Source organism: Taurulus bubalis (assembly GCF_910589615.1).
Source record: "Taurulus bubalis genome assembly, chromosome: 2".
NCBI lineage: Eukaryota > Metazoa > Chordata > Actinopteri > Perciformes > Cottidae > Taurulus > Taurulus bubalis.
In genome coordinates this window covers 35,283,198-35,297,351 of record NC_136590.1, presented here as the reverse complement: position 1 = coordinate 35,297,351, position 14,154 = coordinate 35,283,198, and the positions used below count along the sequence as shown (strand labels likewise).

At 40.3% G+C, this 14,154-nt stretch overlaps 1 protein-coding gene across 1 annotated transcript; it reads right to left on the bottom strand.

The window, feature by feature from the left end:
- Positions 1–6,673: 6,673 nt before the first annotated feature.
- On the bottom strand, positions 6,674–13,739 carry pcyox1l (prenylcysteine oxidase 1 like; the record flags this gene model as incomplete). Its single annotated transcript, XM_079237500.1, has 7 exons — positions 6,674–8,708; positions 9,473–9,884; positions 10,392–10,532; positions 10,851–11,062; positions 11,704–11,878; positions 12,145–12,351; positions 13,631–13,739. 7 exons carry the CDS (start codon positions 13,737–13,739, stop codon positions 8,459–8,461), a joined length of 1,506 nt encoding a protein of 501 aa, XP_079093626.1. The 3' UTR covers positions 6,674–8,458.
- Positions 13,740–14,154: the final 415 nt, after the last annotated feature.

The following is a 14,154-nucleotide window of genomic DNA, read 5'->3' as shown; positions in this document are numbered from 1 at the left end:
CAATGGGAGCACACACAACCAGAGCAAAAGGTGTAGAGGGTGGTAAACTCAAGTTGAACAGAACTTTCTCTCAGCAGACACGTTGACGTATCAAACACAGGTGTAACTAATGCCATTGTTAATTGTGGTGTGGCATTGCAATCATTTCTGAAACTGAGCCATGGCTAGGTTTGTAGCCACACCTGTGCTTTTCCTGCTACGGCAGGTGCAAATGTCTGCCGTTAACGAGGTCAATTAATCTGATCATTTTGGGAACGATAGAGTTAAGTACATGTAAGGGTAGCATCGTCGGTACCTTCAAGTTTGGATCCTATTGTACCATGTTATTGTTCATAAGCGAGTAATGGCGACAACTATTTATTTTATTGGTCCAGTGTTTAGCAAGAATGCTGCAGACGCTAAACAGTCGATGTAAATGCTCGGGCCAATTCTTCATCGTCAATATGTCTAATAAAAGGAATTGTTTTTGCCACTGACAGGCTTAGATCGTTGTTTAGCTGAGAACATTATGGAAAAGACCCCACAGAAATATAAAACGCTTTCTGTACCTGCGTGATCCTGTTTATTTGTTATTGTGTTTCTGAATGAATCTAACATTGCATCACATCCAAATTCTCAAAAGTGACATGACACAAGAATACTTGAGTTGTAAGTAAAAGAAAAGCTTTACTGGTGATGCTTATCAAGCATTAAGTCAGTCAAATCTTAATAACAAACTCTATAAGGAACTAAATCTTGATCTAAAGTTCCCCATCAATGTAGCAGGAGAGCCTTATGTGTAAAATAGTTAGGACATTTAACTTTTCTTGCGAATGAGAAATATTTGCAAACAGGTCATGCTATTTCAATAAGATTCAACATGGTTCTTTTTGTTATCTCTCAGTTTGGGATCCTCTACTATAACCACAATAGCACACTTAATTAAGATAATAAGTTATGACAAAAGAACAATTAAACACAAAAATGGACTTCTCAAAATCCCCTTCATTTGATGTATGTGATGGTCATGATATAACCTACAAATGCTGTCATTTAACCAGCACTGTTACAAAATAAATTGTAATCGATCTAGTAAAGACACTGCAACTGTTGATGAAAGCACAGCGAGCTTTGCAGTTTCCCAAAACCGTATATTAACAACCACAATTGCAGTAGAAAAAAACAATAAAATCGAATATTTGAAAGATTTGATAGAAATTAAAATAAGTTTTGAACTCAATCTTAAAAAAACAAAACATCTATAAATCTCTTTGTGATGGATTTACTTGTTTTGAAGAAAAAAAACACAGTCAGAATGCACAAACATGTACATCTCAACATCATCATTATCACCATCTAACAGGCGGGTATATATTATAAATTACCTTTAATCAACACCAATGAATCCATAGAAATCACCAGTTTCTCCCTTAGTCTCTGCACTCGTCACAGATCCTCAGCAAAGCAAAACAAAACTCAATCTAACACATTGCGCCAACGCCCACCTAATCCTTCAACCCTATTGGCCGAGCGGAAATGACGTCCCGCCTCCAGACATGCCAGAATGGCCGCCATGACTGTCAATCCCAGAAACTCCTACATACTAAACACACCCTTTCAATCTAGGTTGAGGCAGAAGATAAACAAGTTGGAGGCCTTCGTGCCCGTGGCCTAGATAGATATATTTTAAAAAGGTGTTTAATGTAAAATCTAGCACCTACCACAAAACCTGAACACAACATAAGATTATAGATCAATCCGTGACATTAGTTAGTATTTATACTTAAGAGGAAACGCCAAATCAAACATGTATCTTTCGAAATCGGTTGATTAAACTATACAGCGGGTTGTATTTTTGCTTGATAAATCTCATCGGTGTAAACATAAGTCTGATTCGGGGCATTATTCATCTTAAATCCCGTGGAAATTTCTAGAGTGTCGAGCTTTTTCTCCAGCAGCAGCAGTGTGTGTTGGGGGGCGTGTACCTCCAGGAGCACGGGCTGCCTTCAAAAAGTCAACGTCGGACATTTCACTGCACACGAAGTCTCCCTCGCCATGAACACAGTTGAATACCGTCAAGTTGTGTTCTTCTTAAGGTATACATTACACGTCAAATAGCGGTAAGTCTGTTTTGGACAGAAAGTCAACCTTCTTCCATACGTGCATGTTTTAACCATCGTCGCCACGAGTCACACATGTGATCCCACTTCTGAACAAACCGACCAATTAATTACACGAAGACACAAACAACAAAAACAACGGCACATAATATCTGGACAGAAATAAGCGCTAATTTGATAGTGACGGAAATGTGTCTCGGACCACCATGAAGCGTTAGCGAGCTACGTTACGCCATAACACTTCCTGCAGGAGCTAGAAAAACTGCAATGCACAATAAGAAGCCCGTTGAGCGTATTACTTTCCCCAAACTGTGTTTATTTATTTGTGTTGTATGCAGAACCGACGAATCCCGTTTCCCTTTCACCCGCAGCTCTCAGTCAGTATGGCCTCCGTCCGTCCCCTTCCTCGTCCCAGTTGAAGCCCGATACACAACAACAACCTACCGTTAGCTCCCAAGCTAATCCTCTGACGCGCATGACACACAAATCCTCTGCACAGCAAAGTTCCCCCAAAACGGATCAATAACGGCCCTACTCACCTTTAGGACGCGCGTGCATACGTCTCGCTTCGTTTCGGACCTCGTGTATGTCCTCCTTTTGGAATTAATAGGATCCTCTTTTTCAATGGAGTCCACACGCTGTTACAGCTCTCTCTCTCGGGTTTGTTTTGTTTTTCTTCTTCCTGACGGGTTGCTGTAAAGCGCGTGACTGCCCGACCACGTGGTGCGCCGCTGGGCGAATAGAAGCAGAGCCCAAAGCTGGGTGAAAACATTTCGCCATTCTCATGTAATATTGTAATAGAGAGAAATACTGAGGTGGTTTGTCCACGTCCCAATATCTACTTTGAATCATGAAGACCAAACACCACCAAGACATTCTCAAAAATATATTTTCTTTTCTTTTGAGTGATTCAATTCAAGGTTAGGCTTTTCTGTAAAATGTTAAATTTCCACATGAGATTATGAATGCTGTTTCATAGAGATAGATATGCCATGAAAATAATTATGGCTTAGACATATACAATCAGCATTGTCTGATAGGTTGATAGGTCTGATAGGTCTGATAGGTTGAAATATATATATATATATATATATATATATATATATATATATATATATATATATATATATATATATATATATATATATATATATATATATTTTAAGAAATATTGTTTTAAGCATATCATGAAAATTAAAGAAATAAACCATAACATTACAAAACATAACAGTATGTATATGTAAAATTATTTTGTATAAACTATTTTTGTATTTATTGAATATGTATGAATGCAGTGGATCAACCCCCAGAATATATGTACAGTATACTACCGACAGAAAATCTACTAGCGATACTAGCGTCAATAAGATTTATAAATAAAAGTTATGTTACTATATAATAGACATGCTCAGTGCATTTACCAATGTAAAGACAGACTGCAGATATTCTGATGGGTTGAAAATACTACAAATTCTGAGATCTTAAAGGGGTATTGAGGTGGTTTAGGTCTGAACTTGCATAGAGATTGGGCGAGAGACAGATTCGAAACAGAAAAGGTCTGAATTAATATTTTTTTATGTTTACGCTGAGTTATGCTTAAAAAAACCCTTGATCTAACATTTCCCAATTTCCAACATAGTGCGTTTATTAAAAAATTGTAGTAAGGACAATTTTGAGGTACTCTATTTTTTTGCTACTTTATATTTCTTCTCCACTATATTTTGGAGGAAAATATTGTAGTTTTTACTCAACTGCATGTATTTGATAGCTTTAATTACTCGTTAAGTGCAGATTTAGATTATTGATATACAATATAAATTAGTGAATACATTTGATAGGTAAAGCTACTTTTGGTACTTTAAGGATATTTTGATAATAATACTTTTGTACTTTTACTTCAGTATTAGTTTGAATGCAGAACTTTAACTTGTAACCAAGTATTTTAACAATATGGTATTGCTACTTTTATTTAAGTAAAACATCTGGATACCACTGCAGCAGTTGGACTGGTGTGACTGATAGCTCATCGACGACATACAGCCGTGGGATTTAAAGTGGCAATCCTAGAGATTTCCGTCCTGGTTGATTTAGAAACTCTATTTGAGTGTAAACAATGGGATTTTGTTTTTAGTATGCACTCGTTTTTAATAAATGATCTGAGTGTGCAAAATAGCTTGAGTCCAATAGTTTTTTGTTTAAACAGACAAAAACTGTAAAACAGCACTTTCCCCCAGAAATGTTACCAGAGACGACCAGTTGTAATTTCTCCAAATATATAAATATTGTAATACTTTCATCATTCTGCTATAGGCTCAATTACCACTGTTTTAACTCTATCAGCAATAGTGACTTAACAGACATTTATTTATATGAAAATATTAAAAGAAGGATAAGTAACCCATGTTGCCCCGAATTGGATCAAATGTTTGAGTCTTGGGACAATGTGTTTCAAATGTTCCCTTTTTATTCTATTATCAGCATTGTGATGGTGCTCTTGCTGCTGGGAAGCCAAGGAAGTGGAGACACAGGGCCCATTATACACAACATTATAATAAACGGAGTACTGTGGAGAAGAGGATCAGCTTTGTTGTTGGACTCTTCATGCTTTCCACTTCTTTTAAAGTTGTACATTCTTGATTCTGAATACAGTACACTGCAGCCTCCTGAAACGGCTAATTTTTCTAACACTTCACAAGGTAGGCTGGAAAATACAGAATATATTTCAGAGAGCGTTTCAATCATTATATGGTGAATCAATCTTTCTCCACTGAGAGAAGAAATGTCACAAATATTTGCAGGTGTGGGTCCATGATGGTCTGCTGAAGTTCATTCAGGATCTTTGACATGAAATAGTTGGTGATCTTGAGGACAGTGACAGGGTCACAATTACAATTGTAAACAATTACTTTTCTTGATATATGGCCACTTCTTCAATTTCAGAGCACAAAGGCTGAAATAAATAATTTAGTGGAGAAATTAAGTAGATTTAGGATCTCATAATTGGAGCTCAGTATGAAAACTTTTACCACAGTGACACAAAGCCTGTGCTCCATTTAATGTCATCTGTTTTATAATCTGGAAAACCAACAATTTGAAACTACCCACTGGAACAAATGTGGTATGAGTTTACAGAAACTCAACCACCAACGCTATCACTTTCTTTTTTATTCCCATTCCATTATCCAAACCGCTTATCCTATTTAGGATCATGGGGCGCTGGCGCAGATCCCAGCTGACATTGGGCGAAGGCAGGGTTAACCCTGGACAGGTCGCCATTCTATCACAGGGCACATATGCACTCACCTAAAGGATTATTAGGAACACCTGTTAAATTTCTCATTAATGCAATTATCTAATCAACCAATTACATGGCAGTTGCTTCAATGCATTTAGGGGTGTGGTCCTGGTCAAGACAATCTCCTGAACTCCAAACTGAATGTCAGAATGGGAAAGAAAGGAGATTTAAGCAATTTTGAGCGTGGTATGGTTGTTGGTGCCAGACGGGCCGGTCTGAGTATTTCACAATCTGCTCAGTTACTGGGATTTTCACGCACAACCATTTCTAGGGTTTACAAAGAATGATGTGAAAAGGGAAAAACATCCAGTATGCGGCAGTCCTGTGGCCGAAAATGCCTTGTTGATGCTAGAGGTCAGAGGAGAATGGGCCGACTGATTCAAGCTGATAGAAGAGCAACTTTGACTGAAATAACCACTCGTTACAACCGAGGTATGCAGCAAAGCATTTGTGAAGCCACAACACGCACAACCTTGAGGCGGATGGGCTACAACAGCAGAAGACCCCACCGGGTACCACTCATCTCCACTACAAATAGGAAAAAGAGGCTACAATTTGCAAGAGCTCACCAAAATTGGACAGTTGAAGACTGGAAAAATGTTGCCTGGTCTGATGAGTCTCGATTTCTGTTGAGACCTTCAGATGGTCAGAATTTGGCGCAAACAGAATGAGAACATGGATCCATCATGCCTTGTTACCACTGTGCAGGCTGGTGGTGGTGGTGTAATGGTGTGGGGGATGTTTTCTTGGCACACTTTAGGCCCCTTAGTGCCAATTGGGCATCGTTTAAATGCCACGGCCTACCTGAGCATTGTTTCTGACCATGTCCATCCCTTTATGGCCACCATGTACCCACCCTCTGATGGCTACTTCCAGCAGGATAATGCACCATGTCACAAAGCTCGAATCATTTCTAATTGGTTTCTTGAACATGACAATGAGTTCACTAAAATGGCCCACGGAAGCCCACGCTGACACAGGGAGAACATACAAACTCCACACAGAGGGACTGCCCAGACCGGGATCTGAACCCGGGCCCCTTTTGCTGTGAGGCAACCCCTGTTCCCATTCCAGCAGAAGAAAATTCAACTTAAAATAACTCAAACACCGGCGAAATGAAATCAAGCAAGAAAGTAGATTTTGTTCAGTGCTCAAAGGTAGTTTTTCAACAAATCAATCTTCTGCTGAGTCATTATTACTAGACGGGGAATAAAACCTGAATGCCCAAAATAAATCAGAGCGTGTTTTCAGTATTCTTTAAAAACAAAAATTCGTCGCAATCCATCCAACACTTTAATTTCAAATTTCAAACAGTTTCATTATTTATCAGGCAGATGAAATATGTTTATACATGCTTTACGAAGCAGAAAGTTATATTTGTAAAGCAATAGTGGTTCGATGTGAACAGTCACACAGATCTGTTGTTTGGCATAATAATCATGAGTCACGGTCTCCCTCCTCACTCCGTCCTCATCGTTAATCACATCTCACGACCTTCATTAATGGATGGAGTTTGCTCCAACCGTCAGTTCATTAGGATTCTGGGATGATGTTGAAAGCTCTGCAAAAACCCAGTAAGTGAACCTTTATTGAGATGGTTTTGTCAATCCCTATGGTCAAGCCACACGATGGTTCTATGATACTCATTGTGTCCATACGTTAAAAAAAAGAAGATGATTTGTTTTGTCTTCATGGATGTGTGGATTCACATTATCTGTCAACTAAAGCTCTTTGGAGTCGCAACGTCTTCAGTTGACGACAGTTAAATTAGTTTTTCTCAATCCAGAAATCCACTTTAGTCCAAATCCACTGTTTTTCAAATTTAAATATATTTCTCAGTCTTTTGAGGGACATCAAGAGTCAGGGTTTTCATATCAAGCCATCTTTTTAGGCACTTGCTATTTCTAAAAGAATGTCAAACTCCATCTTAATATGTGTTTTTCTAAGATTGCAGTGCTTATTAAATGTAGTACCACAATAAAGCTCTGTGGCTTGGGAGAAAAGGGGGGGAAAGTGTCATCATTACCACTAGCAGTGCCACGTATCTGTCTTTTGCTTTCATTTGGTCCAGTGCAAAAGCTTGTTGGCTCTGTTCCCCGGGAAAAAAATCTTTCCACAGGATTATGCAACAAAAGCCGCAGGAAAGGGAGATAATGAAATAGTCTGATGAAAGGGGCAATAGAGCATGGCACCAGTAGCCACTGCCATGAGTCACTGGATAAGGATTTTATTAATTTACACAAATCCTTCAGAAATCAATTTAAAGAGATTCGGGCTAGCAGCAAGTCCATGAACAGTCCTTATATGCATAGATAGTAATAGCAGGGCTGCAGTTGTTTTTGGTTATATGACAGGTGGTTGGTTTATGTGCCTGAAGGAAGTTAAATCACCTCTCATATCACACAGACAAAAGCAGTAATTTATAAGAGTCCCATTAATGTTCTCAATCTTGATTCCAAGAGTGTTTTTGTGATTTAACGACAGCATTTGTTTTATTTACACAGAGCATCACCAGTGACCTTAAACTGGTACTCATTAACTGGTGTTCATTCACACCACCGGCAACTTAATAAGACGGTGACTCCTCACAGTATTCAGTGTACAGTGTTGCTTAGTTTCCTTATTTCTTGGCAAAGAAAACTTCCTGCAGCTGATTTATTTGGATTAAACCACTAACTAGCATTAGCAATCCATCCCCAACCAGTCCTGAGAAATGTCTTATATATCTGCAATGTCTCTGGCATAGAAAAAAAAGCAATCTATGAAATCAAACTGGTCTTTGAAAAGAAGCGCAGGACCAGTTTTCTTTAGGGCTGTGATTAAAATGAGTTTTAGACTCCACTTGACTTTGTTTTTCTTTTGAATGTTTAAGTTTCTTGAGGATAAGGCAGGGTAAGATTATGTTCAACGAATTACTCCTTGATTCAGTCTATGAAATGTATGTTTAATTACTTGAATGTGTCTAAATATACTTTCCCACGAGAGACTTCAGTCAAACTGTAAAATGTAGCACCTTAATTCGGACATCAGCTTTGGATTGCTATCAGGTCTTCAATTGACCAGGTTATAGCTCAGTCTTGATCCTGTGCATCAGATCTTTCTGATCCACCATGTCCGTCTGTCTGTTCCAGCGATGGTAAGCCAGCAGAGCGATGTTCTTGGCCGCCACTGAGCTCATCTCCATCGCGCTGCCAGCCAGCTCAATGCCGTTGAGATAGTAGAGATTGGGGTGGAGCTCCACCGGCGACAGTCCCTGGCTGCTGCCGTAACAAGGGTAAGCCTGCCACTCTGTCACCTGCACGGAGTAGTATGACCTGAGATTGAGAGGTTACAGTAAAGGAGGAAAGTTGTTACTCTGATGTTAAAAAGATCTCATTGTAACAGGGCATTGTCAATATTTGGGATTTGGATTGCCAGGAAATTTGATTCATGGTCCCCTCAGGATGAACTGTGAGCCCATGACTTTTCATGTAGCACTATCATCAGGTCAAGATCTTTACTTTGTTAATGACCAAATACCTGAAAAACTAATGCCCTACTCATCAGCCTCAGCTGTACTTTGCGCTAATAATATCAATTGTTTTACATTACAACTTTTTAAACCCCACTGTTAGCATGTTGACATCATTTAGTTTATAGCACCGCTGTGCACAGATACAGACCTGATAGCATGCATCATGTTCATTTTTATGTCACTAAATGAACAGAATGTATTTTGAGGGCATTTTTTTGTTGGTTTTTGTTTTAGACAAAATTAAATCTGCAACTATTTTGATAATCTTGTTTAAGTCATTTTCTTCACAAAAATGGCCAAAATTCACTGGCTTAAAACTCCAAGAATGTGAATATGTTTCGGTCTGTTATAATAGTAAATTGCATATATTTAGGGTTTGGACAGATGGTCAAACAAAACAAGCAACATTTATATGTGAACTTCGGGAAATTACGATGGCATTTTTCACTATTTTCTGGACTAATTGAGAAGAGAATTGACAAATTATGTATTAATGAAAATAATGGTTAGTTAGTTGTGGCCATGTTAATACCATGATTACTTTACAGGGAGGGAGTGGCTGACCTGAAAAGTGTTTTGAGCTGAGTCTTGTCCAGAGGTTGTGGTGAGAACACTTTGTAGACTCCAGCCTCTTGTGGCTGCTTACGCCGGAAGCCAGTCGAGATGTTGACGGGGCAAACACTTGCCACGCTGTTGAAAAACAGATCGAGTGTCTCAGTTGTCAAGACAATGGCGAAGGGGAAAAGGCGAGGGTCCGGGAAACCAAAGAAAGAGGTGTTGAGGTAACCATGTACAATGGTTGCTACAGTGCTGTGATAGTTTCCGGGGAGCTCTTCAAAGGGAGGGGTGAAACCTTGGAACCGAACCCCAGACCTGACACTGGCCTGGAGTGGCGTCGCCAACACTACAATGTCATACAGCTCCGATCCCGTCTCTGACGCTGTGGTGTAGCTCAGCTCGTACTGGAGCACCTCCCCTATCAGGGGAAACACAGACAATCAATGTCAACACTGTACTACATGATTCAGATACAAATGTTGCTAAATCACTCCGCTGGTATCTACTAGAACAGTGGTTCTCAAATGGGGGTATGTGGACCTCTGGGGGTACGTGAAGGCACTCCAGGGAGTACGTGAGATTACATTTTTCTTTTTTTAAATAAGCATCCATTAAAATACTATATATAATACTTTAAAAATAGTTATTCAATGAAATATAAGTGTTGATTCATAAACTGAATTGTATATATTCTATATTAAATGAGACACTGATGGTACAGGGCTGTGTATTACATCTTTTTTTCAACCAAAAATGCTTTGCACTGGTCAGGGGGTTGGCTGGGCGGCTGGAAAAAACTGTGTGTATATATATATATATATATATATATGGCCCAAAAATTAGCAACCTATAAATGTATATTACTGCGTAGAGTAAGTTTGCCCCAGGTTACAAGTTGCTAATATTCTGCTCCTGTGGACTGTACCGGAGTAGACGGGCGAGATGGAGCCGACTTGTGCTTGCAGCAGGTTAGCGTTGGCCAGCTTCAGCAGGCCAGAACACACCAGCTTGTTGCCTCCTTCCACCGCCCACAGGTTGTTCTGGGCACCAGCTAAAGACACAGCGCCTGTAACACACACACAAATGCACACACACTCTCTCACCACAGACAGGGCCAAGTGCTATAAACCAATTATCAGCTGCACACACATGTTCCTGTTCTCTTGCTCCCATAGGCCACCCCTTCCTCTCACCTTTCTTCCTTCTTTTCTATTTCCGACTCCCGCTCCTCTCTTCCGTGTCTCCTGCATCTTTTTCCTTACCTTCCTCTCTCCTTACCTACATCCGACTTAAATTCAGCACCACAGTCTTCCTCTTCCCCATATTTTTTCTACTTATCAACCCCCATCTTCTTCTACTCTTCATTTCTTCACACTCATCTGACCTACAAAGGCGGGGATGCTGACGTTCTGTCCGTAGTTGACCCTCATGACCGGCTCGATGACCTCGTCGATGAAACGTTGCGATACACCCAGCTCCAGCAGGGAATCAGAGAGTGGCCTCCGGGTCATGTTGATAAAGCCACTCCCCCCAAGAGAGTCCAATAGCTCCTCCACCGAGCTGAATGCATACCCGTGGGCCTGGTACTTGTAGATCCTGTATTATACATGCAACAAATGAATAATTCTCAATTTCAGTAGTCAATTACTAAATCAGCGGGCAGATTTCCTGATTTTTAACTGAAAGCCTATCTTCCTATCTCAGCAATCTGTGCAAAACAAAACAGACAGAGCGATATACAGGCTCACAAAGAGTGCAAGAATGACAAGATGATACAGGAGATAAATCACTTCCTGAGGGAGGAAATAGCGGTCAATGACTAGAGACGGTGAATCTAAGTTGGGTTCATGTTTCAAACCGAAACTGAGTCAAAATAACATAATTCCAGCAGATTTTAATTGTCTTGGCCATATTTGACTGTCACTTGTGAGGTTGTGCACTACCTGATATCTGAAACAGTGCTGGCTGATGGAAGACATCTGTTCTGTTGTAGTATTTATTCAGAAGTCATGGTTGGAAAGTCACACACTTAGTTAAGGTTTTGCAGTGACTACAGCGGCAGGCGTATGAAATAATAAATAGCTCAGCATAGGTTTTACACTTTGACTGCCACACAGTGAGGCAGTATCGGTCATTCATTCCATATCTAAAGTTTTTTTTTTTTTTTTAATATATCCAGGTCTAGCACCACAGCTACATCCTGTAAAGCAAACGGGGCACTAATATTTCTGGCTCACCTCATGAATTTCTCCATAATTTCCTCCACCCACATCTGAAGGCGTATGAAGCTGATGCCGTATCGCCACCACAGCCGAAACAGGTCCAGCAGGTACCAGTCTGTCTCTTCCAGAATCACCTCCTCGCCGTTAAACACTGCAGTCTTACCCGCCACGCTGCGTCGGTACTTTAAACCTTGAGAGGTGGACACAGGATGAAACGAAGGACAAACATACAGGCAGGAATTTAATATTGAATAAATGGAACATTTTCTAATTAAAATATTAATATTTTCCATTTATATTTTATGAACTAATCTCTGTATTCTTTTTTTATTAGCTTTTAACCCTGAACAGATGCATCCTTTGACAGACACTGACTAAATGAATGCTACGCAGTCACATATACTTATTATCTTCTCGGCCTGTTAAGCTTTGGGTGTTGTGTGTTTGTCCACAAACCTAGCTGTTTGACAAACTCCTGCATGTGGAGGTTGAGGGAGTGAATGATGGAACCTCCAGACTCGTAGTTGTTGTGATTCACGGTTACAGTGGCAAGACGGCCTCCGACCTCCCCCTTCTCAAACACGTCTACCTGGACCTCAGGTCCAAAGTGTTGCCGCAGGAAATGGGCTGTGGCACTGCCTCCTATTCCCGCCCCGACCACCGCTGGAGCACAGAGGATCGGAGCCAAACAGAGAAGAAGTGTGAAATCAGAATGTGGCTTTGAAGTGAAATTTGGAAATTTTAGAAAACTAGGGACCATTAATCCTACTGAATTGTGTGTATTATTGTATGGCATCTAGGAGTTTACAGACATGATACCATGTATGTTACTCAATATATAATACAAACTAATCACAATTGAGCGATTACAAATTACTACTTGTCTGTTATTTTGCAGCTTTCAGTGGTCAGTCATCTTATAGCTGGACAAAGGAGTGTACATGAGGAAACAATGGTGTCTTTGATGGGGTGTTGGGGTAAGGATGTAGTGGGAAGTAGGTAGAGCAGCTGGTTCTTGGACTATCTATTTCCCACTGGAAATTTCCATTTCAGTGTTTACGTTAAACGGCGCACTTAATATCCCCTGGGGATGAATACAGTAGCTATCTATCTAGCATTTAATTAACTTATTGTTATGTCCCAATTAATGCTGTAACAATTAACCAATCCAAAGGAAATGAATCTATTACTACAGTATTTTGATTGATTGTTCAAGTCATTTAACAAAAAAAAGTGCCAATTTTAAATAAGAGATGGACTTCTTTCTGTCGTATATCCCTGTACAAACACCTGATATATTTGGGTGAGAGACTGTTGGCTGGACCAGATAATGGAAAACAATCGTTAGTCCTAGTTCATGTTTCTCATTCACAAAACAAATGTGTGTTTTTTTTTTGTCAAAAAAAGTAATTGCAAAATGTACATGCACTGATACTGATGGGACAAACAATGAGGATTTGACTCGATGCCAACCAAAAAGTTTCAGCTGTCAGTAGTGTAACTCCATCTATGGAGGTACGGATTGGTTCACTGTGAACAGGTGGACGCAGGTGACACATAGGTTTGTGTAAAGATGAGATACAAGAGGAGGGAGCTTTGGACTCAAGGGGCCCACAGTTTTCCAGCTGGTTGCCTTTAAACCCCATTGCCATCTGATTGTATATTTATATTTTAATAAATAAATAATCTCTGGATCCCTTCAAAGTGTAATAACGAGGAAAACATATAACTTGGATTACAAATCATACCATGTAGCTCTACATCTAATAACAGTATTTACGGTGCTAGTGTAAACCCAATGGAGGATTAACAAACTATCTAACGACCACGCACGAATACATTCACTTTATCATCGCTCAATCTGAGTAGCGCGTGGCCCTCTGAACGCGGGCTGACAGGCTAAATTCATCAGCCATTATGTTTAACACGGTGCTTTTCTTGCCTATTTTAGACGGCGGAGCTCCGTCGACATGAGCGGATCCCGCCGGGTCTCCGACACCCGACCAAGCCGACAGCACGACGGCGAGCAGCGGGAGAAGGGGACCGCACATAGCGGCACCAGAGAGGAGACAACCGGGAGAGAAGCGGCTGCAGCGACCGTTAGCTAGCGCTAGCGCATTAGGTCAATGCTGACCTCAGCTCCTTTTTTATTCCTCTTTCCTTTACACCGACAGTAACGTTGCGGTCAAAACAACGAAACGCACGTCAGTTGACTCTGTCGCTGTAAATGAGCACGACTGCGTTTTAAATGGGCTCGTGATACTGCACAAAATATGGCTTTAATGACTCTGCAGAACAATTCTCCAATCAACGGTCTTTCACGTCCACGTCCGGAAACATCACGTGATTTGAAAGAAGACTCGTTTCGACCAATCACAGCCGTCAGCGCAAAATAACTGTCTACACTCTTGTACAATTTCCTTTTCCCGTTTTTTTTGGTTTATTGTAAAGATTCATCTCGTATTG